This window comes from Myodes glareolus, chromosome 18 (genome assembly GCF_982192425.1).
Source record: "Myodes glareolus chromosome 18, mMyoGla1.1, whole genome shotgun sequence".
Taxonomy (NCBI): Eukaryota; Metazoa; Chordata; class Mammalia; order Rodentia; family Cricetidae; genus Myodes; species Myodes glareolus.
Window position 1 is genome coordinate 38,543,497 of NC_142043.1, and position 24,633 is coordinate 38,568,129.

Here is a 24,633-nt window from a genome sequence, read left to right on the forward strand (position 1 = left end):
TAAGCGACCATAACAATCAGTGGCATTTACTGTGTGTTCTGTGCATGCTAGAGTTATAGAGCATGCTTGTCCTTAAACCACCATCTCAGGTAATTCTTAAGATTATTTTGTTGTCCATTTTGTAGGTGATGAAATTTAGACTTGGACCTGTTTATGAAATTGCCTGAGTCCTTATGGAGCTAGTCTGTGCAGAGTCGTGACTTGAGATCTCTGTTTGAATATACTTTGGTGTTTTTGCACACACATTTTTATTGTGCTGCCTGGAGGAGATTGTGGAAATGCATTTCCTGGATAACCTAGCAAAATAGGGTAGACAGATTTTTTTTGTTGTTGTTGAAGCTGAGACATGAGAAATGAAGTAGTGGATACCGAGGCCTCATCTAGCTCTGCTCTCTGGAACACAGAGATAAGTGATTTCAGCAAGCGCACAAACCATTTTTGGCTTTTTGTGAAGTTTATTTCCAGCCATTTTGTCCACAAATATTCACTCACTGAGTCTCATTTAACCCAACAAGAACATTTCCAAGCTTTAATCTAACAGATACTTCCTTTCAAACAATATTCACTACAGAAATTGCCAGCTCTCAAAGGTATTTTGCTGCTTGCTTTGGATTTAGTCAGCTGTGTTTTTATAAAGTTTCCCTCACTCTGTTTTCTTAAAGAATGAAGTCATCTGTGTGATTTGCTCTTCAGCAAGACATCTTGTTGCCTGCTGGAGTTTTTTCCCTTATTTTTCAGGAGTCACTATTGCTCCGCTCATGTGCAGAAGGGTGGTCCTAGTAAAAACAAAGCCAGCTTCTAGGATGGTTAGCTAGCCCAGCGTGTTCAGAGTTTCTTTCTCTTAATCAAGAAAGACTCAAAGGATGACACCCTCACCCTTTTTGTTCATTGTTAGATATCTATGTGCATGGTCTTTCCCCCCTCATTTTGTGAATGAGCCCTGTGCAGGGTTGTCAGTACGCAGTAAATTCATTTTAATGTCTTCATGTTGCTGTTCAGATTCAGGAGCTGGTTGCTGGCCCATTTCTAGTTCTAGGTATTCTCCTGTTCTTCTGTTGGAGGTAGAATTATTGATTTAAGTTTGCATTAAACAGAGTGAATTAAAGCCCTAGGAGAATGCTCCGGGAGAATGAGGCTGGCATTTAGTTGGTGCTAAAACCAGCAGCAGTGTGTGAGTATTCAGCAGCTAGCTCAGTGGTGGAAAGGGAGAGCCCTTTTTGCTTTAAACATTTTCAAGAGTGTTGGAAAGGTATCCAGAGGAAGAATAGATAGTAACATTAACAAAGATTGACCATCGAGTTGTGTGTTGTATCACAAGAGTGAGTAGCAGGGTTAAATGTGTTTGTTTTCATTTGTTCCTTGTTATTGGGAAAAAAATAAAGATGTATATTCACTGTTTAGAGTAGCCCATTGAAGGTAGCTGGGGGTAATGAGGAATTTGCCTGTGCTGAACTTGGATTTTGTCAAATGTTTTCTAAAAATAGAATTTGTTTTAATTTTTTTTTAAAGTAGAGTGAAAAATTCTGTATTCTGGTCTAAAATTTTTGAAGGTCTTCTTGTAGGCTTCACAGTAAAGCTTTTGTCTGCTATACAAACTGAATTCATATGACTAGGGCTGGGGAATAAGTAAATATTTAAACACAGCAAGGGTACATTGTCTTGTCTTCTCAGTCTACCCTCTGTTTTTCTGAGTCTAAGAATCTACTGGAAGAAAGGTTTACACAACTAGTGCTTGACCTAGGACACTATTGGAGGGGCTGAAGAGTATCAAGACTACCTGACTTAAAGTTCCTAGTGTACGGTTTATCCTCGCAGTCAGTAGTGGAGTTTGGCCTCTCTCCCTGTTGAGTATACTTGTTATTGGACAGGACAGAATAAATATAAACAGGTATTTGTGCTTCATTAAGATGTATCTCAGGGATGACCCCAGCTAAGGCTCCTAGCAGTAGTGGAGAGGGTGCCTGAACTGGCCTTCCCTGTAATCAGATTAGTGACTACACTAATTGTCTTCAGAGAGCCTTCTTCCAGTAACTGATGGAAACAGGTGCAGAGATCCCCAGCCAAGCACTGGACCAAGCTCCCAAAGTCCAGTTGAAGAGAGGGAAGAGGTTTTGTGCCAGCCAGGGGGACAAAATCATGGTGGGGAAACCCACATAGACAGCTGGCCTGAGCTAGTGGGAGCTCATGGACTCTGAACTGACCTAGCTAGGGAGCCTGCATGGGGCCGACCTAGCCCTCTGCATGTGTGTGACAGTTCTGTAGCTTGCTCTGTTTGGGGCTCCTAGCATTGGGACCAGGACCTGTGCCTGGTGCTTGAGCTGAATTTTGGCAGCAAATTTTCCTTGCCCAACCTTGATGCTGGGGGAGGAGCTTGGACCTGCCTCAACTTGATGTGCCCTGCTTTGTTGACTCCCATGGGAGGCCTGCCCCTTTCTGAATGGAGAGATGGAGGAGGGGTTAGGAGAGAGGGGGAGGGAACGGGAAGAGAGGAGGGAGGGGAAACTGGTTGGTATGTAAAATAAATGAAGAAATTTGAGAAAAGTGTGTATCTTTTGTAGGAGTCCTGGCCATACTTTTGTGCATGAAGAAAACCTTATCCGTAGCCAAATTTTCATTCTAAGTTTGATAATAAGAGTCAGTTTCATCTCTTCTTTGTTAACCACCCTTCTGAAAGTTATTAGCAAAGCACTCTTAGCGTGGTTTTCAGACAGTTTCGTCCACTTTCCCCACTTTTCTTTTGGATAAAGTTGTTTGTACTAATAAACTCACAATTAATTTTTTTTAGGGGTTAATTTTTGAGGAATGAGAATTATATGAGAGGTCTACAACTGAATCTCCTATGTTAATAAGGGAGTAAATGTTTGCTTTCTCATTAGTCATTGACTTTTCCATAAAAACTGTAGCCCTGTAGCTGCGAGGAAACCCGGGAGCTGAGGAGATGCCGCCTAGTCCAGCCTATTCCTGTTTGTGCCTCTCCTGTAGGGGTTGAAAAGGTCCGAAAGATTGTTGATTGGTGATGCTTTCCATTGGTAGGGACAGGATTGAGCCCTAGCCATGACCTTTGTGCTCTAGCCATCTTCACCACAGCTGTGCCGCATTAGAAGAACGCCGCTGTCTGTCACTTAGGAGTGCAGCGCTGTGTTAGTTGGACTTTATCCAGTTTATTGAAGCTGTGTAGTCATGGTCCCACCATTGTTAGTGAATTTTTCATTTTATTTTGTGGAGAACACAGAGATGCAGGGCTTGCTTTCTTCCTATGGTTTCACTCAACTGAGACCACTTCATAAGAGTTTGTGTGTAACTTTGAGATAGAAGTAAGAGGAACATCATAGGCCATAAAGAACCCACCACACTTAGCTAATGTAGTTAACGACATTAGAAGCTCACTGAAGTCATTGTTTGACAAGTGCTTTTGGAATAGTGACACATTAACCTTCTATTTTTAGGTCTTTCCCTCTTGGAGACTCTAGAACACTTGTTAAAAGTTTCAGAAGTATTGTGTATAACCTTGGTTTCTGCGTCTGTCCCTCTATGAAAATGGAAATCACCATCCTAGTAAACACTGTAGTGAGCAAATGAAATCTGTGTGTGTTTCAGAATTCTTACTCAGTACAGTAGTAGTAGCAGATCGTTGAGTATTTCAGTGGGAAAGCGAAGCTTTCTAAAAATGGTCAGTAATTGTGGTTTGGGATAAAATGACCTCAGAGACTCACAGGGAGTGGCTCAGTTGGGAGGTGTGGCCTTGTTGGAGTAGGTGTGGCCTTGTTGGAGGAGGGGCGTCAACTGGGTAGGGTGCTTTGAGGTCTCTGGCGATCAGCTAGACCCAGTGGGTCACTGTTCCTTCCTGCTGTCTGAGGATCCAGAACTCTCCAGCACCATGTGTGTTTACATTCTGCCATTGTTTCTATTCCTGTGACAAAATACCATAACCAAAAAGTAATTTGGAGAGGAAAGGGTTTGTTTGCCTTAGGCTTCCCATGTCCATCATTGGAGGAAGGCAGAATAGGAGCTCAGGCAGGGCTGGAACCTAGAGACAGGAGCTGATGCAGAGGCCGTGGAGGGGAGCTGCTTCCTGACTTGCTTTCCCTGGTTTGCTCAGCCTGCTTTCTTGTGGAACCTAGGACCACCAGTCCAGTGGTGGTCCCATCCACACATGGCCTGGGCCCTCTGCCATTGATCACTAATTGAGAAAATGCCTTCCAGCTTGATTTCATGGGGGCTTTTTCTCAACTGAGGCTCCTTCCTCTCTGATGACTTTAGCTTGTGTCAAGTTGACACACAAAACCAGCCAATACAGCCATGCTTCCCATCATTACAATAATGGACTACACCTCTCAATTGTAAGCTGGCCCCTAATTAAATGTTTTCCTTTATAAGAGTTGCCATCGTCGTGGTGTCTCTTCACAGCAATAGAAACCCTAACTAAGGCAGTCATTTAACAGTGGATTTAGTCATAGAACCCGTTGTCCTGGAAGGTGATAACTCAGAGAGGTTTTGTGTGTTGTAGCTATGGTGGTAATACATCTTACCCCTCTTTTTTTGGAAATGGATGGCATAGAGGGTCTTAGGGCTACCATACCACTTTAGTCTGCTCTGCTAAGTATATAAAGCTCCCCCAGGTTTCAGCCTGGCTATACACTTTCCCCTTGGTGTCCTTAGTTCTAAGGATCCTATGACTTTGCTTTGTATGCTTTTCTGCTTGTGAGGAAGCAACTGGTCTAAAGGAAGGAAGGAAAGGTCTTGAGAAATTCAGCCAGTGTCAGGAAGACAGACATTAGAAATAGCCACACACATCGTCAACTTATTTTCTCAGGTTAAATAGAAATCCGTCTCTTTCGGGTATTCCGGCTGTAAAAAAAATAAAAATAAAAAAAGTTGCTGTTTTATTTAGGCTTCTTACTTCAGTCAGTGGATTGAAAAGGCTCGTTAAGCCATATTAAAATCTTTCTGTGTGAACAAAATTTGCTGCCTTGGACACTTTTCTCCTCGAAAGGAGCTCTTAGCTATTTCTCTTTTTGAAGACATCTTGTGTACCACCACCTCTTAATCATTTCCTTCAGTCTGTGGATTTCCTAAGGGGGCGGGGAGGAAGAGGCCATGAAACCGAGTGTTCTCACTAGCTCCACCCTTCCTCCTTTCTTTCCTTCCTCTCTTTCTGTTTCTTTGTTTCTCTCTCCCGCCCCCTCTGTTTCTTTCTTTCTCTCTTTCTCTTTTTTCCCTCCCTCCCTCCTTCTCTCTTTCCTTGTTTCTTTCTCTCTTTCTCTCTCTTCGCCTCCCTCCCTCCTTCTCTCTCTGTCCCCCCTCTCTCCCTCCCCCCTTCCTTCCTATGTTTTATTTCCATGTTCTTATATGGTGTAGGACCTTGCACTGATTCCCTGACATAATGAAACAGCGGCATTAACTGGGTAAAATAATGCAGTCAAGTGATAGGCAGGTAAACCATGATTAGAAAAATGCTGTTAAAAAAAAAATCCAGCTGAAACCTGAGTCCTTTAACTGGATGAATCAAAAGAATCTTTTGTCTTAGACGTAGGCTGGTCTCAAACTCACAGTGTAGCTGAGTATGTCCTTGCACTCATGATCTTTCTACCTCTTCTGAGTTCTGGCTAGGATTATATGCAACTTCTACTCATGCAGGACTCAAAGAACTTGATTTTATCTTTGAAATTGATATGTCTTTTAGAAGCAAAATGTTCAGGCAATAATAGATTTTTAAGTAGCATTTGTGCTTTGCAAGTACACTATAAACATTAAATATTCTACTGGAGTAGTATTGCTTTTCTTTGGTTTTGATAGCACTTCGTTTTTAAGATTATGGTAGTGAAGATTTTTGGATTTGGTTTTTCTTTTATGATTATATATGCAGTGATGTCTTGGCTTTTCCCAGTGACATATGGGAGACATTAAGTAGTCGTGCTTGTGCGTCTGGCATTATCATAGGTGCCCCATCTGCATCTGCCCGTCTGCACTGAGTTTATGCAACACGGGTCTGGATTTAGGACAGTCAGATTCAGGTCAGTTACAGCTGGAAAAGCAGGGAGCTCTAGGGTGAGAGTCTACCTTGCTGAGCTCCCTGACTGTGCCTCAGCAGGTCTGGAGATTGGGCAGCTGAGCCTCTTAGTTGATTTATTGGCTGGAAAAATTAAACCAGGAGCCCCTGGCAAGCAAAGTCATTTTCAGGATAGGAAGTGTGTGATGGGACGTGAACTTTTAACTAAACATGATGTAAATGGTGGTGCTATGACCCATCCTGTTGATGGCTTTGATGTCAGAACTTGAGTGTTCTCCATTTAGAGCGCCCTATCTTAATGGTCTAGAAGAATTCTTCATCTAGAACATATAATGGTAAGTGCCATGTCTTGATGTGATGCTTATCCTACCCTGGCTTCAAACTGGCAAGTTGTCCAGGCTGGCATAGGTACCATATTTGGTGGTGTCCCTCCCTTCCCTTTCCTCTGGGCAGTGAGGATTCCCTTGCACTGACTTGAATGCTTAGGGTTTAGAAGGCCAGAGGAGTTTTCAAAGGAGGCCCTTGTGAATAGAGTCTCTGTCTGGCCCAGGCCTTCGGTACTCCATTCAGCTCTGAGTACAGAACTGCTTTTGATACCATCTGCTGAGTTGTCAGCTCTTGTAGAGGTAAAACAGCTGAAGTGGCACAGGGGGAGATTATTAAGGGCACAGCCATCTAAATGGGAGTCCTTTAACAAAAGTCTGGCAAGAAACATAATTTCCTCATTCTAAATTGCTGTGGAGAAACCCCCAAGCATGTGGTACACAAAGCTGTACTGTTGTCTCACTGGGCTAGCAAAGGGCCGAGAGGTTCTCGGACTTAATACAAATTTCCTCCTCTTGGGCCCGTAGTGCTTGGCCCTCCTTCTGGTGTAATTGGAAAGAGGAGAGGAAAGGATTGTGGGAAGCAGTGGTTTCTTTTATGCTGGTTCCAGCAGTCGTTTTGGATGGGTAGGGCTGGGTATGTATGGCAGTGAATTTTAGTAGCTACCATGTATGGAAAGGTGACATATGACTGTCATTTGCTAGGCAGCTGTATGTGAGGAAGAGGGGCCAGAACAGCACAGAGACAGAACATTCAAATTGCTTTCTTAGACACCTGCTTTGGACTGAGACTAGATACCTGGTACCCTAAATCTACTTTCCCTCAGCATATTGCTCTAGAGAATAATCCAGCAAGAACAGGAGAAGCATAACTTCTTTTTTCATACCCTTTACCTCCTATTTCAGCCGTGGACGAGGCCCTGTCCTCACAGCTGCTGTAAGTGGGATGGGAGTTGGTTCATGGTTGAACCATTTTGAAAAGAGTAAAAGTCCAACCCATTTATTTGTTGGGGTATGCCTTTACAAATTCCAGCCAAGTCAGGTGACTTTTGATACTATGTATGAACTCTTAGATCCTTTTGTGCTTTGTGTTGGACATTGTAGTTCTTTCAAGGTTTTTGGTGGTTAAATTGATGGGGCTTGTAAAATAATTTTCACCCAGTTAGTTTGTTCTAGACAAAGAAGAGTCCGAGTTGTTTCCAGAATGTGCACAAGTTCCCTTGTGTTTCCCAACCAAAGGAATTGGGTGAAGCAAATTTTTCTGGAGTTTTTTTTTAAAAAACTGATAACATCCAGAGACTCAGAGGAATGGACTGGAAAGTGCAAGATTTCTATAGGAAACAAAGATTAGGAATTAAATAGGATTCTGGCATGAATGCATCCGTGAAAGAGTTGGAAATCCACCATAACCTGATACAGTTACAGTACATCTAACAAAGCAGCAACCCAAGTGTGCCAGCCCCAGGCTGAGGATGGAGAGAGGTGAGATTTCACAGAGACCAGGCTGCCAACGCTGGGGTACTGACAACCCCTAGCTGCTGTGTTTGTCTGAGCACACAGGAATAGATTCTGGCAGTTGTAGTGCAGCTTTTGTTTATCATGTGGAGCTGTGTGACAGCTTTATGTGTGTGGGGAGCTGTGTGGGTTTTATGTGCCTTAAAGAGGGTTTATTTCACACACTTGGAGATTCTGTTCGCTCAGATAAGAGAACATTGACATTAACAAAAACTTACATATATAGTTTCATACTATACATATAGTTTACATATATTGTTTATATATATAGTACATAAAATGGTACCTTGGTCTACTGTAACAAGACCAATTGTTAATGTTGTTGCGCCGTAGTATCACATTAAAACATTTGTGAGAAATTGTGCTCCAGTGGAACCTTGTTTCAGAATCCATATCTCAAGTTTATTAGAAAGACCTATACTGAGTGTCAGGCCATTGGAAATTTAACTTTAACTTTGACACCGTGTTACAGTCTGAGTCTTTGCTTTTGAGCTCAAATTCACATTGATACAATGAGGGTGAGAACATTTTAGTCTCCCCCCCCCCACACTATTAAGTGGCTGTTAAGAGAGATCCAGTGTGTGTGATACATGTATGGACGCGGGCGAGCACTTGTGTGTTTGAAAGTCTGTGGATTCGAAGACGGCATATCCGTTTGCATTGTATGTATTTTAAAATGTATTTTAATGCTATCCAAAGAATTAGTTTAAGGATTAGATTTCCAGTGTTAATTGCGTGATGACTGTTGTCTCCTGGCAGTAAAGCAGACTGACAGACTCCACTTTCTGTTTAAACTTGTCACTCATAACCTAAACTAATATAGCCAAGACCCGGGTTCCTATGGTTATGGCTCATTTACTTCTTATGTTATTTCCTTTTTTGTTCTTGTATCCTCTCATTTATGATGCTGGTAGGTGAAATGATCTTAGAGTAAAATACTGATATCATTGTTTGATCAAGCGCAGGATCACTCGTATACAGCCAGTCGGATAGCCTGCCATTGTATTGTAGATTTGTAATACTGCCATTGTATTGCAGCTTATGCCATTATCCATAGAGTGTTCATAACAATCAGGACCTACTGGGGGTAAACTGGCTAAGAGGAACAAATTTATCAACACAGGTGACACAAGGGAACTGTCAGATGAATTCAAAACAGGAGACTTTCTTTAAGGAAGCTGCCCTGCTGTATTAGTTACTTTTCTAGGTGCTCTGACCACCCACTTGACCCGCAAGGAAATGTTTATCTTGGCTTGCAGTTTAAGAAGGGGTGTGGCCTCCGGTGGGAGGTACTGTATGCTGGCAGGGGAGTGGGCTGGCTGTTTATACTGTATTTATAGTTAGCAAGCAGAAAGAAAGTGAAAACTGGCCATAAAACCTCTACTCTAGGCTCACCTTTAGTGACAAACCTCCTCTGGCAAGTCTCCACCTTCAAAGGTTTTATAACCTTCCCAGATAATGCCAGCAGCTGTGTAGCAAAGGTTCAAGGACATTATGAATGTCTGTGGGGGAGGGGGCAATGTCAGATTCTCAGTGACAGTCAAAAGAATGAGTGTGTAAGACCGTTTAGAAACATACTGAAGTATAGGGTGTGAGTGTATGCTAGCTAGTGGGTAATATCTGGACCATCGTTTTCTTAGCTATGATAACGGTATTTGAAAACTGCATGTAATGCTCTTTTTTTCCTTTTGGAAAGGGTTGTTTTGCTGTCTCTGTTTTGTAGTAGTTCATTGCAGGAACCTGTCTTACTAGGAGAAATCGGTAATGTTACTGTTAGCAGGTGTGTAATGTAGGTATTAAACAATTAGATAATCATCACATATAGGGCTGTTACTTTCACTTGTGTTTTAACAATAATAAATACAAAATTGTGTTTTCATTTCTGAAGCAGTACTTTACAGATTGTATTAAAATGTAGACTCATGAATTCCTTTAATGAAATTTGTCATACTTTTTTTTTTTTAACTTTTGATTTTCAAAGCCCAAACAAACCTAAAACAATAACAAAAAAGCTTGTGGCAATAAGGAGTTTGTTTTGTGGTCCAGGACGTGGGACATTGATGCTGTTCCTGTCCTGGGCCGGTCACGCAGACTGCTCCTCTGTCACCACCCTCTGTGACACGTGCTCTCACTTAGATTGTTTCTGGACAAGATTTCTTTTCTCCCTTGGTCAGAAAATTGAACTAAAGTGGCTGCCCAGTCTTCTGTGCTGCAAGAATTGTTGACAGGGAAAACCAGTTGTGACTGGTTTTTTCCTCTTCTTTCTGATAGGTGAAGCTGGACAGAGGAGAGGGTGGTGGCCGTGTAGACTGGTGTGAGGGGACACTGCTGTAGCCATTTTCAGCCAGCAAAGCAGTTTGCTTTGCCTTAGGTTAAGCATGATCAGAGGTGTCTTAAAACTGGATGTTAGAAAGGGCCCGGAGGCCTGGAGCAGGCAGTGCACAGTTCTCAGTCACTGAGGCCTTGGTCTCTTCAGTGCCTTCCCCGTAGTATAAATGTACACACAAGTGCAATTGATTAGGTCGTTTGAAAGGAAATAAACCTCAAGCCTCGTCTTTTCCAGCTGTTTTCAGATTTAGAGCCTTCTCAGAATTGAGTTTTTTTTTTTTTTCTCTTCTCCCACTTTTCAGAGTTTCCTTTAAAAGTTTGTACATTTGGTTGTGTTTTCCTAATTTGTGTCCAGCTTTGGCATCTTTGTCTTCATTTCTCTGTTTACTGTACTAGGAAATCGTGTTTTTAAACTCTGCTTGCATAGGCCAGGCAGCTTCTTTGCAGTGGAGAGATCTGTTGACAGTAGAAAGGGAAACTGTGGCACGTGGTCTGCTCTAATGAGAAATTGCTGCAGAGGCTTATTTGAGACTGTCTACAAGTTGAGTAGAAGAGGCTATAATTTAACCTGGCTTTTATTTCACCTCCTCCCCGCCACTAATTCAAGATTATGAAGTTTTCACCCATTCCCTCAGTGCTGTGTCTCAGCCTCTAGTCTGCATCTCTTCCTGAGAAGGAGCTCTCTGAGTGCAGGGGATTGCTCCTGAGCAGGATGACTTGCTGTGGTGGCTTTGGCTGTGCTGTGATCTGTTATCTCCAAAGTAACCTTACTGTTTATTCTCAGATTTTGGAAAGCACAATTTTGCTACTTTTTTGGTGTGATCCAGGGTCTTGCCTTGGTGGCACACCTGCCGCCGCTTTCTCCAGGCCACAGCTTTTGGTGCTGAGTGTTTTCTACCTGCTGGCTCAGGGCAGCCTCCCCTGACAGAGGTGCTCCCTTCTGACTGGCACTGAAATGAAGTGTTTGGCAAGGCAAGTTGTCTTAGCCTTTAATTAGGTATGAAGTTTGCTTTAATAGTTGCTGTGGCAGCCTGGTTTGCTAATAACTGGGCTAGAGTGAGCTGTAACACACACCGCTGCTTGTCCTTAGACCTGCTGTCTTTTCCTACCTGTTCTCTCCCACAGTTCACACTGCCTTTTGAGTGTGGTGGCTTAATAGAAATTGATGCAGTTGTTCAATATAAAGTTATTTCTAAACTTTTTTAAGAAATGAATTGAAACACGATTTTTAAATTTTTCATAATGGTTACTTATTTGTGTATTTTTCCCGTGACGTGTACCTCATTACTACAATTACTTAAGCTGTTTAACTACATTACTGCCTTATCTTTTGAGGCAGCATTCCCGTATATAAGAGAGGCTTGGCTTGGACTCAGGAACGCTCTATTTACCACACTCTCCCACGTGCTGGGATATAGACATGCACTGCCACACCTGGCTTGTTTTGAAGTTTTACAGAATAAAAAATATTACTGTGTAAAACTGTGTCAATGCAAACAATGTGATTAGCAACAGCTTATCTTCCTCCTGGCCTTGTTCTCCTCTCCTTTCCTTTCCTTTTCCTTTTCCTTTTCCTTTTCCTTTTCCTTTTCCTTTTCTTCCCCTCTCCTCCCCTCCCCTCCCCTGCCCTCCCCTGCCCTCCCCTGCCCTCCCCTCCCTTCCCTCCCCTGCCCTCCCTTTTCCTTCCCTCCCTTCCCTTCCCCTCCCCTCCCCTCTGTTTTTGTTATTTTTGGAAACAGGGTTTCTCTGTGTAATAATCCTGTCTGTCCTGGAACTAGCTCTTTTAGACCAGGCTGCCCTCAAACTCACAGAGATCCACCTGCCTCTGCTTCTTGAGTGCTGGGATTAAAGGTGTGTGCCCACTGCCCAGCTTGGCCTTGTTTCTTAAGAGGATAGGACTCAGTATTTTTCTTTGGTCATCTCCATTACATCGAATTTGAAAAATGAAATTTATGCCCTGGCAGTGCTGAAGCATGCATGGGCAGCCCTTATATGGCAGTTCTGTTGAATCTTGTCCATATTGGGATTCATGGTCTACGTTGATGAGGACAACTGACCAGGTCTCTTTCTCAAGAGGGCACCAGATCTCATTACAGATGCTTGTGAGCCACCATATGATTGCTGGGAATTAAACTCAGGACCTTTGGAACAGCAGGCAGTGCTCTTACCCGCTGAGCCATCTCTCCAGCCCCCTTCCCATTTCATCGAACTGAGAAGATTAATCGGGTTCTTGGGGTGTTGTCTTGGTGGCAGCCAGTTATAGGAGCTAAAGTGATTATAAGAGGCAGTTTGCTGGGCAGACAACTGTTACCAGGTGCTGTGCAATTGTGACCAGGATCCAGATGAATGTAGATTGTACATGTAGTTCACAGTGGGTTTCCCCTATTTATCCTTCATTCACAGGTTGAATTGAAGACTACCTGCCATTTGAAAGCAGGAGGGGCAATTAAAGGAAGACTGCGGTCACTGCACACTTTCTCTTCCTTAGATAGAGGCAGAAATCAGCAGTGAAGCACTTGTGATAGATGATTGAAATATCATTGCTACTGGTGAGGTCAGCAGCTTCCTCCCTGAGCTTAGCTCTCAAGCATAGTCTGACATGGCAGGGCCAGGCCTCCAGCAGACCCCACTGTCTTTACCCTGAGATTGTTTCACTGGGCTTCAGAAGTCTTGGCTCAATGTGTATTGAAAGGGCAATGACCAAATAAAGTCAGGCATGGCCCCTAATGAGGAAGACTGCAGGCCACCCAGCAACCATTCAGAATCATTCCATGTGTTTTTCTCACTGAAAGGACAAATGGTCTCTCCAGATTTACAGTCATTTTAAACTTGGTTTATGAACTTGGGGTGAAATTTAATGAATTTTGCAAAAATTCTTTTAAAGTGTCAAATTAGAAACACACCTACCACTTAAGCAGAGCAGAACTTTTAAAATAATTTGTTTTCACATAAACTTTGTTCTTTTTAAATTGTGGACAATTGTAACTTACTTTTCGAAACCTGATTGAAATTATTTTATGTTTCCTTTCAAGGAGAACAAAGGAAAGTTGCCACAGAGGTTAGTTTCCATCCTTACTTTGAGATGGAGGTGTCCAGTGAGGGGACACTGGTGATGTGAGCCTAGGCTGCTCACCACTTCATGTGATTCCTCAGCTTTGTTTTGTCTGATGGATACAATTGATTTATTTGCATTAGGTCTTCAGAAAACCGTAGTAGAAATGCATGCTGGTGTAGGGTGGTGTTTATGGCTGCTGGAGGATTCCGGGATTCCTGGTCCTTGTACTGCACTGAAGAGTCTAGCCCTGGAGGAGGAGCTCTCCCTGTCCTGGACACCCAGATCACCAGGAACTCTGAACTTTGAATTTCTTGAGTGTCAGTGTGAAACGAATAGGAAAAGGGAAGGCAAGGGGGAGAAGGAAGGAAGACAATGCCAAGAAACACAGTCTCTGAGCAGATGTGTCTGTCTGTCTTGAGGGGCCCCTCACTGAGGAAACAGGAAAAGAGAACCCAGGGTTGAGAGACACACAGGGCTTTGAATCATTGCTGCTTCAGCTCAGTGACTTAAAAAAGTTGCCAAGTAAAAGTGACTAGTTTTCTTAGTGTGTACAAGTCTCAATAGAGTTTTTAACACATGTAAGGATTGTTGAATCTATAGCTAGAACAGATCCATTACCCTAAGGCCTTCCATGTGGTCTTCCTTTGGTCTCTGAGTGAAGAGAGAGAGAGAGGGAGGGAGGGAGAATGAGAGAGCGAGCGAGCTGTTTTTTCCCTAAGAGGTCTACCTAGTGCTCTTGGAGGACCTTGGTGTCATACACAGACCGCCCCACAGGTCTTCTACAGAGGCAGCTCTGGGCCTTTCCAGCTGGGTGTCTGGGTTTTGTCTTTATCACATTTTTGTTGGTATATACATTTAATGGCAAATAGGTTTCCTGGTTTGTTTGTTTGTTTTTCTCCTCCTTGATGTATATAGTTCTTAGTTTCTTTTTTTTAAGGACTGGATTAAGATTGTAACCATTCATCTGTAGGTTTATATTTCCCTGTCAGTATAGATTCCTGAAGTTTATTGTGTATCGTGCAGTGGCTCCGCAGGCCTATAGTATACCTATGAGGACCAGGCCATGGGACACCTGGCCTAAAAGAGACAACAGGGGTGTCTGGCACTGGAGAGGCGATGTCCTGTCTACTGCAGAGGCAGATTAGTTAATTCATATCTACCTGCCTTCCTTCCTTTTTCCCTCCCCCGCCTCTTTCCTGCCTCCATTTGATTGTGTTTTCAGTGAAGAAGTTGTGTCTCAGTGAGCTCATCCTGGGTGGCCTGTTGAAGGAGAATCTGCTTATGTGGAATTGCTGGAAACCTAGAAGGAAAGGCCACCAAGGGGCTTCAGGGTCTGGCCCTGTTGCCATTGCATATATAAAGGTTTGTTTATAGACCACTGACTGGATTTCTCTTTGTTATTTGCTGATCGCCTGCTGTGAGTGGTCCTGGACTGGCATTAGGGGTGAGAGGTTAGCGTCCAATAATTCATGATTTGCCATCTTTTTTCTCCCTTCCTTCTTCTCTCCAGGGCCTTAGACAACAAAAGCAACAACAACTTGCAGCCTGGTGAAAGGAGGGTGACCATAGCTACCTCCCGCTCACCTATGTCTGGCATAGTTTTATTCTGGGTCCTGTTTCCATGGTGGGTTAGTGTGATCAGAGCAGGGAAAGGAGGACAGGGCGCTCAGAAGTCTCCTGTTGGTGCCTCATGGGGCCGGCTTCTTGTGTTCCTTCTTGTCAGTTCAACACCTGCCTCTTCTGTGCATCCTGGAGACAACCACATATCTTATTAGCTGTCTTATGATGTTCAACTTACTGCAACGTGTGATAGTGTTTGGGGGATCTTACAACTCTTTTCCTTATTGACAGTTTGGGTTTTGGTGTTACATACTGAAGTGTGCTGATGTTACTGTCCATGGGGTATGGTACAATAGATTTAGGTCAAACAAATTTGACTAAAACAAAACCAAACCCGCATAGTAAAAGGTCTCTTCCAGAGGCTGAGCTATGGGTCAAGACCTACTGCCGTCTGGAGCCTTGAAAATATTTTTCAGGACTCTGTTGGTAAAGGCCGGGAGGATGCTGAGAGCTGCTGCTAGTTTGGTCAGCACCCAGAGGCAACCGTCAGCTCAGCTTTAGATGCTGATCCCTGGGCCTCGTCTAAGACACCAATTTTAACTAGGGTTTTAAAAGTGGTGAGTGTTTGGGAAGAAGAAAATTAGTGAGGGAGGGAAAGGAAGACAGGAGATGCTAATGGGGAGGGAGCGTGCCCAAAGCTCATGATATACTTGAGCAAAAATGTTACAAAATCCATTGCTTTGTACCCTGAACATACACTAATAAAGTTTTTAAAGTATGTAATGCCCTGATTTTGTAATATTCAGCAAAAAAAGGTGAAATGCCAATATCACCCCACTACTCACCCTCCAGCAAACAAGCTGCAGGAACTATGCTGTCCTGCTTAGTCCGCGAGCTACTAGGGAGAAGATGCCCCTGGTAACCTTTAGAGAGTGGACTCTGCTTTCGGAGCCTCCGGGAAGCGCTGTAATACAGTGCTAGGGTGATGTGAAGTGGGAGATGTGTAGCCGTAGCAGACAACACAGAGGCTCTGAGTATGGGCGCTCATGAACTTCTGCGGCTGTTACTCAGCACCCGAGTCTATAGTGACCTCAGTCTATGGAGCCACATGTAAACAATAACATGTAGCAGGTGCGCCATAAGTTTTCTTATTTTTAAAATGATTTTTTTTCTCTGTTTCTCTCTTTGATTCGTTTGACTGCATAAGCAGTGTACCTATGTCTCGGCTCAGGAGCAGGGCTTTTTAGAGAAGCAACAGTTGGAAACCTTAATTGAGGGTTGGTGAGTGGTGAGTGGAAATCCATGGGCGGGTCCGCTGCCCAGAATGGAACCAGAGTCCTTTTTTCACAGGATCTTTTGTCTTTTGATAGTGTCTCAAATGCTGATGCTTGTCCCTAAGCCCATGGGAAACGTTACCCATAGTGCTTTAGTGATGTTTGAACTTAGTTTCCAGAGTCACAGTGATGTGGTGGATATAGTTTCACAAAATGAAGTTGCTATAAAGTCACAAGGAAGAAATGTATGGAAACTTCTTAAGTGAGGGGATAATGCTACATTTCTGCTTGGTTTTTTATTCTGGACAGATGGCCACCATTATAGTGAACAGGGTTTTTACTAAAAGTCACAGGTGGATGGTTGTAGATGCTAATGTGTGTGCTCATGGAGGCCAGAGGTCAATGTTAAATATCTTCCTCAATTCAATCTCTACCTTATATTTTTAGTTTTTACAACAGGGTCTTGCTGAATCAGGAGCTCACTGATTGGCTAGACTGGTTGGGCAGTGAGTCCGTGGACCATCTTATCTCTACCCTCAGTACTAGCGTTTATTATAGGTACATGCTGTCATGACCAGCTTTTTACATGGGTCCTGGGGATCTGAACTCATTACACACTGTGCTATTTCCTATCTCCCAAGTCCCTAGTATTTACCCTTTTTTGAGACCTGTGTAGAGGTGGAATTCACCACGTAAACCACGCCAGCATGGGTGCTGGAATTAAAGGCTTGCACCCCGACACCAAATTCATTCCTAATGCGTCAGGAAAGAATTTGAGGTTTAGCATGAACAGATTGACTAGTTAGTGTGAATGCATATTTCTTAGTGGGTAAGTTTGCATATAGTATGAAGAATAGAGAGTTTTTCTAGTGAATGAAGGGAGTGGTGGTTATACTGGTAAGATACACGTGGTCATAGCTGTCTGCAGCCAGAAATTTCCATTGTTCTAGCCCCTAAAACAAACATTCTCACAAAACAATCCAAACACATACTAATTTGGTATTTATATGCTGAGGAATGACAGTAGAAAAATATTCAGAATCTCTTTTCTGAACTAGAACTGTTAGGTTTCCATAAAAGCAGTAAGAAGTGTGCGGCTCACCCTAGGCAGGGAGTGGCCTGACTTTGAGCTGGGGTGTCTTGACCATCGTTCCTTGGTGTTGAATGGCATCTGGCACATGCTGTACAGAGTCCATACAGCTGTGTGCATAGCCCAGGCTGCAGGGACAGGATCCCCATGAGGCCGCAAACACCTGGAATCAAGTATTTTGAGTTTTTAATTAATTTTTCTCTACAAAGAGTTCAGAAATTTTTGCTGTTCCCTAACTTTTTTTAGACCCCATATTTAATTATGCTCCCTTTGTGGGGTCTGACCCATAAAGGTTTAAGAAATTGTGTTTTGAGACAATTTCTAAATGACAGAACAGATATGTAGAGTCCCATGACTAGGCCCTTTGTACTGCCGGGCCGAACAGTTCCCTGAAGTGCTCTAATTGCTAGGACTGAGTAGTGCTTGGTGTTCACAATGTCCCTGAGCCATTAGGAAAAGCATTTTTATGGCACTGAAGAGTTCAAGGTTTAGGAAGTTTCCAGATTGGTCCCTTAAAGAAAATGTGCTACATAATGCATTTAATTTTCTGTTCTTTGCTAACTCCGCTTTGCAAGGTGATGACTCATTGACTGGGGAGGGGCATGGCATATGGCAGTCATCCTATTGTCTGTTTTTGCTTTTCCCTCACGCTTATCTCCATTTACACAGTCTTATTTAGCATTGTTTTATTTAAGCAAGGTATGATTTGACATTGAAGTTTTTAATCTTAAACTCTTGGGAGTGTTTTTTCTTTCTTTCTTTTTTTTAATTAAAACTCAAGTTCTGACTGATCTCATAATACACATTCTAATACTTCTTCTGTCTACCTGCTCACAAGAAGCACTGGTCCTGGGAGATGGAGAAGCAACAAGCCACCAACGTTAGTTGTATTAAGTAGGAGCTCTAGGATTTGATATGCAAAGGTGTGAGCCTGCCTGTTCTTAGCCACCTCTTGGAGGGCAGTGATGAGACCTGCATCATGGGTTGTTGGTCTCCTGCTGCCTCATTCCTACTGCCCTGCAGGGAGATGTTTAGAACATTCTAGTTGTTTTCTCAAGTGCTCTCAACCGTCTCCTAAACTAGTGATAAGCTTTCTAAGACCTAAACTAGCTTTCTTAGATGGCTCACAGTGCTGTCTGGCTGCCTTGTACCTTCTCCCCCGCTGTTATTTATTTATTTTTTTAGAAGACGCTTCCTGTAAAGTCCACTCTTAAGTGATTTTGAGGTTTACAGTATGGAACCAGTTAACCTGTCTCTCTCTGCCTTTGGGATGATCAATGGAGTGGTCATCAAACTGCCTAGTACTGAACTCATGCTGTTTGTTATAACAGAGAGCCGTGGAGATTTTATATGTTTTAGAAAACAAACTCAGAAGAGGGAGGGCCTTGGAATTTTCAAGCTGACCTCATGGTGGTCTGTATAAGATGCTGCCATGATGTGTTGGTCTAGATGAGGCACTATGTGGCTCTTTGACTTTCCTTCCTCATATGAACTGCATGTAAGCGATAGGGGAATCTTAGTCTGGCCCTCTCAAACAATCATTTTTTTAAACTTTAAAAAATATTTTTGAGATTGTATTATAATTACATTTCTTCTTCTCATTTCCTCCCTCCAAACCTTTCTATATACCCCTCCTTTACCTATTTCAAACTCATGGCTTCTTTTTTATTAACTATTGGCACACACATACATGTGTATGTGTATATAAATATATATTCCTAAACATTACCTGTTCAGTTTATATAATGTTACTTGTCTGTTTTCAGGGCCGGCCATTTGGTATTGGATAACCAATTGGTATGCTCTTCCCCAGAGAATACTATTTCTCCCACTCCCAGCATTCCTCAGAAGTGCCTCAAATCCTAGGGTGCACAAGAAGCCACCAGACCCTGCTTTAGAAAGCCATGGATCTTGTCTTGCTCTCTTTAGTTCTCGTGCTGGGCTGGACGTCCACACATTATGTGTGAATAGGAACAATTTTTTGTGTGTGCTTTGTTTTTGAACATGACTTGTTTACTAGGAAAGCTTAATGCTTCTACGTTGGGTAGATTTTGTTTTCTTTTTAACAAAAGGCGTGTGTGTGTGTGTGTGTGTGTGTGTGTGTGTGTGTGTGTACATGCATGCCACCTGTGTACAGGTACCTGTGGTGGTCAGAAGAGCATGTTGAATCCTCTGGTGCTGGAGCTACAGGTGGTTGTGAGCCTTCTGACGTGGGTGCTGGAAACCAAATCTGGAAGAGCAATACACACCCTTGACTACTGAGCCACCTCTTCAGACCCCTCCATAAACTTTACTTAAAAAAAATTAATCTCTGTGTGTGTATGCATGTGAGTGCATTTGTCCGGAGGTCAGAGGATAACCTTGGGCCAGGATCTCTGGTTGATTGCTGCTGCATGAATTGGGCTAACTGGCCTGTGGACTTCTGTGGCTTCTGTCACTGCCTTCCTCTTGCCATATGAGATTCGGTCCATTCAACAGTTTTGAATGAGTCCTAGGCATTCATCCTAAGTTCTTCATGCTTGTACTCCAACCTCCAGTGAACATCTTAAATCCAACTAACTTTTCCAAATCAACAAGACATCACATCTAGGAACAGAGGTTTCGGAAACAAAGTTAGGTGGGAATGAGAAGCAGCCAGATCTGCTTCCTGTTTTACACCGTGATGAAATCTCTTCCTAAGCTTTCGAGAGAGCTGCTGTCTTGGCTGGGTGCAGTGCATGCCACTGCCTGTTGGTCTGCAGAGAGTTTGCATGGTTTTGTGGCAGGGCTTTTCATCCCAGGTGAATCATCGCGTTCTTCCTTTCGTTTCTGGCCACCCGTGTGTCTGTCCTGGGATAGAGGAAAGATTGTGCGCAGCTCCAGTTCTCGGGAGGGAACCCCCGACCTCCTCTTTGATTGACTGTTTTCAGGTTATTGTTGCTCCCTTAAAACCTACCTTTTTGCCTTTTCCAGCAAAGGAGAACTGTTGGTTTCTCACTGTCATGCAACCAATAGTGCTTTTCTTATTGGGTAAACACAGTGTTTCTACACACACACACACACACACACACACACACACACACTTCCAAATTATCATTTCTCTGAGCAGGTACCATGTCGTTAAGCAGTTTTGGATTAAATGTGGTAGATTTACTCGAGGAAGCGTAAATCTACCACGCTTGATGTCCAGTGTTTGTTGAAAGAAAATGGACAGTGAGATAACTGTGAGAATAAACGAAAGCCTAAGACACATCTCTCCTCACCAGGATTTAAAAACTTCCCTTAATGTCATTTCCTCTGTGCTTTCCATGGGACAGGGACAAACTTCATTAAAGGTACAGACAGGCTGTAGTGGTGTCCTGAATCTTTTTCTTGGAACATGTGTTGTGTATTGCATATTTGCAAGTGCAAGGTGGTGATTGTGACGGGGTCAGAAACTCAAAGGGGAGTTGAAAAATAGGCCGTTTCCTTAGCTTGTATCTCTACCAGGCCTAGCTCCCCCCCCCAAAAAAAAATTCATTTTCCTAGAGCGGGGAAAGCAAAAGTGAATCAAAAGCTATGAGGTTGTGTGCTGAGGGGTAATTCTGGTTGCTGTGAACCAGGCAGACTGTGGTGAAATGACACTGATAGAGTATTGTTACTTAATTGGGATAAAGAAAAATGACATGGTGTCAGTCTTTGGAGAGAGAGCGTTTTGATGGAGTCATGAGTTTCCTAGATTTAGAGTCCCTACTCTATATTTTATCCGGGCCAGTCCAGCATTACATACCCATATTCTCAAAGTGAAGAAAGCCCAAACAACTCCTGGCATTTTCTACCATCACCTAGCAGTGAGAAGTTTGCTGTAGTGATCTGGAAATAGCCTTTTAGCCACTGTAGAAAGGCTGAAAGATTGAGGGCTCTGTGGGAGGAGATCATCGTACTTTCTATCACCGGAGTCAGGGTAAGGTTACACTGTGTCTTAAGTGTACTCTTCCATCTTGAATTCAAGAAAAGTACAATTTGGCTATGTGATTGTGCTGTCACAGTCATGGGAGATGCTTGATGCTGTTACCGATGGAGGGGATAGACTCATCTTCTGCGGTTATATTTGACCACTGCCCAAGTGTCCCACAGTATTTTTTGCATCTCAATTATTGTATTTCACAATCCTATGAAGTATACCACTACAGTACCCTATCCTTCATGGAGCTCAATACACCAGTCTAAAGCCTGTCTCCACTACTGGTTGCTGAGTGTGCTAGCTGTTATTCAATTACAGTCTACTAGTTGTCAGATAGTACCATTTCAGGGGCTGCTTTGGCCTTGTTGTAACTTGAGTTTCTACCCAAATTCCATGAGTAAATACAGAGTTGTCCTTTGATGTTATAAATTTGTTCTTTCTGTCATGAGACCACAAGATAGACAGACCTTCGGGAAATGTGAGATTGTTATTTCTGCTTTGCGTAGTTGCAGAAGGGCCATTTATAAACCCTGCATCCTTAAGTAGCTCATGTATGAGATAGCTGGATGGTTCCTAGTTATGGCCTCGAGAAATGCTAGCAAGGCTTTGCTGCGGAGAGTAGGCTGATAACCAAACCCATCCTGAGAGAGGAGAATTATACCAGATTTTTTTAAATACAGGGTGACATGAATGAGCAACACAGTTTTAGGTCCTAGATCAAAAATTATAGTTGTGACAAAGTTATTTTGCTTGCCTCTGAATCTTTTTGTATACTTTCTTTACTCTGGATCATAGCCTCTGTACTCCCTGCATTGACTGTTAGGTCTGTAGGAAGATTTTTAAAGAGGACATTCTTTATAATTTGTGACATCAAATAGCTACTATTGGGATTCCACTAGGAAAATGCAATTATCCATTTATGGCATAAAATAAATAGCTAGAGCTTTATCCTTCCTTCCATCCATCCATCCATCCATCCATCCATCCATCCATCCATCTATCCATCGGCCATTGAAGGAAAGGTTGGTGACCCTGATATATAGACAAACACATTACTTAGATTGATTGGAGGACTGGAGAGATGGTTTTCTGGTTTGGTTGCCAGCACCCAAATAGTGGCTTGGACTCCCCCCACCCCCATTACCTCCAGTTGTAGAAGGATCTGATGCCCTCTTCTGACCTTCATGACTCCTGAATGCATGAAATTTACACAGGCACACATATACATAAATTTAACCAAAGTATTTTAAGTACCTTGGATTAAACCTACAAGAAAAAGAACTGATGTTTTATTTAAATTCATTTGAACTTCTCTTATTAGTAACAGAACAAGCATAGGGAAGAGATACTGTGTGAGAGACTTTAGCCATTCTGTTTGGGTGACTGTCCAGAATGTTGGTATTAACCAGTCTTTCTTTTCTCTTTGTTCAGGGTCGACATGTTAAAACAGGTCAGCTGGCGGCCATCAAGGTTATGGATGTCACTGAGGTAAGGCTGGATCACGTATGTTTATGAAAGGATCGTGACTTTAAAGTTACTCCTGCCCTAGTAAAAAGCCTTTCTGTGTTTGAAGATTGTGATCCCTTGAGCACATGGCTCTGCTGTGGTATTTGGTGCTCAGGGTCCAGTGGCAGGCCAGTTGACATATTTTGAGTTGTTGCAGGTGGTCCCCAGGTAGCTAAGTCAGTAGTAGCATTTGCTTATTTTTTTTTTTAAACAACCATCCTAGAACACCTCCCCATGGTGTCATCCTTGGCTACAAAATGGAGTGTAATTGGAAACATCTTAACTAATAGGAAAAGTCAGAGGCAGGATCATGGAGGTCACATGAATAGAGAGTGAAGGAAAAGCTTCCCTTAGGGTGGTTAGTAGTCTACACCTGTGCTATTTCTTTTACTTATTTTATCATGGGAGAAGAAAACATCCAGCCAAGTTCCCAGGGGTCGTAAGAGAAACATCTGTTAGAACGTTGAGTAGATTGTTGGCAAAATTTAGTGAGAAAAGATAGTTCTTTAAATGATTGAGGATTTACAGTGCAGCTTTACATGGGAAAAGAGAACTGAGCCAAACAAAATGTGAGTCCACACATGTGGACATGCAGGGGCCTGCCTGTTTGAGTGCATTGAGAATGCATACTTAGTTCATAAAATAGACATACAGTGTGAGGAGCTGGGGGTGTCTTTACATCAAATCGTCTGGAATCTACTGAGGATGCTAATGGCTACACTGAGTTCAGTGTGCCACCAGTAATTTCGTGAGGTGTTCTCTGACCTCTCTGCTGCTTTCAAGCAACATGAACCTCTCCAGTCTGCAGGGTTGTGAGTTGGAATTAGAAAACATGGTAGACCACAAGACATCTGTTGAATCTGACAAATATTTGAAGGTGTGGCAGTAGGTGACTGCCCCTCTTTTCTTTGTCAGAGAACATAAGGAGACTTTTAAGAGGAAAATGTATTTGGTTGGTATCCAAAAGATCTGCTTAACAAATTATGTTATGGACATTGTATATATGTATGTAGGATCCTACCTTGGCATATAGCTCAGTGGAAAACGAGATGCTTTTCAGCTAAAATTTTTTTGTTTTCTTTTGTTTAGTTTTCAAGACAGGGTTTCTCTGTGTAACTGTTCTGGCTGTTCTGGAACCACTCTGTAGACTGGCTTTGAACTTGGAGATCTGCCTGCTTCTGTGGCCCACCCCCTATTCGCAGCTCAGATCAACATTTGAAAGAACAATGAAAGAGTAGTACATTCTAACTTGGTGAAGTGCTCTCTGAGACTGGACCAGGCAGTGGCACCTTCTTGCTGAAGTCTCTATTCCTGCCCCTGTGACTCTTGTTGCTATCTTGGGATATGGTGTCCCAGAGTCCAGGAATTTTGAATATTTATAAACTTACTTGTTGACTGTTTTATTGTTAGATTTGTCGATACCATTTTAAATATAGACTTTGGTCCAGGCATGGGTATGCACCCTTTAATCCCTGCACTCAGGAACCAGAGGCACATAGATCTCCATGAGTTCAGGAGTCCAGCCTACATAGCAAGTTCCTGGACAGCAAGGGCCATATAAAGAAACCCTGTCTCAAAAACAAAAACAAAACAAAACTAAAAAAAAAAGTAAGCCTTAAGCTTTGGATATTTATAAATCCAGAATTTAGGACTCAGTGTCTTTAGCCTGTGCTGTGCTTCCTGAATAGCTGCTGTGGCCTCTTGGTATGTTACCTTCAACCTCAGATAGACTTCAAGTGGAGGACCTCCTTATGTAAGGCAGAGTCTGATAAATGTGCAGTACATGGTCACCAGAGAAAGAGATTGTAATATATAGGAGAATATAAAGAAAAGTTACATCCTTCCACCTTTGTGCAGTAGCCACTGTGTGCCTTGGTATATTTCTCTTCCAATCATGAGTCTGTGAGAACATCTATAAAGTACATGCAAACGTATACATGTACTGGATGCTTTTGTATTGTATTATTATTGTTGTTATTATTATTGTTATTTTCTATGCTGGGGATTAATGAGGACCTTGTGTGTCCTAAATATAGCTAAATAAGTGCTG

General features: G+C 42.7%; 1 protein-coding gene across 50 annotated transcripts in view; it reads left to right on the plus strand.

Moving 5' to 3' along the window:
* Positions 1-24,633, plus strand: part of Map4k4 (mitogen-activated protein kinase kinase kinase kinase 4) — a 145,013-nt gene that overhangs the window by 38,275 nt on the left and 82,105 nt on the right. For all 50 annotated transcript variants that reach the window (XM_085679557.2, XM_085679555.2, XM_085679567.2 and 47 more), the window contains exon 3: positions 22,509-22,565. In XM_085679557.2, the coding sequence (XP_085535683.1) occupies positions 22,509-22,565 (57 nt within the window). The remainder of the gene's footprint in view (positions 1-22,508; positions 22,566-24,633) is intronic.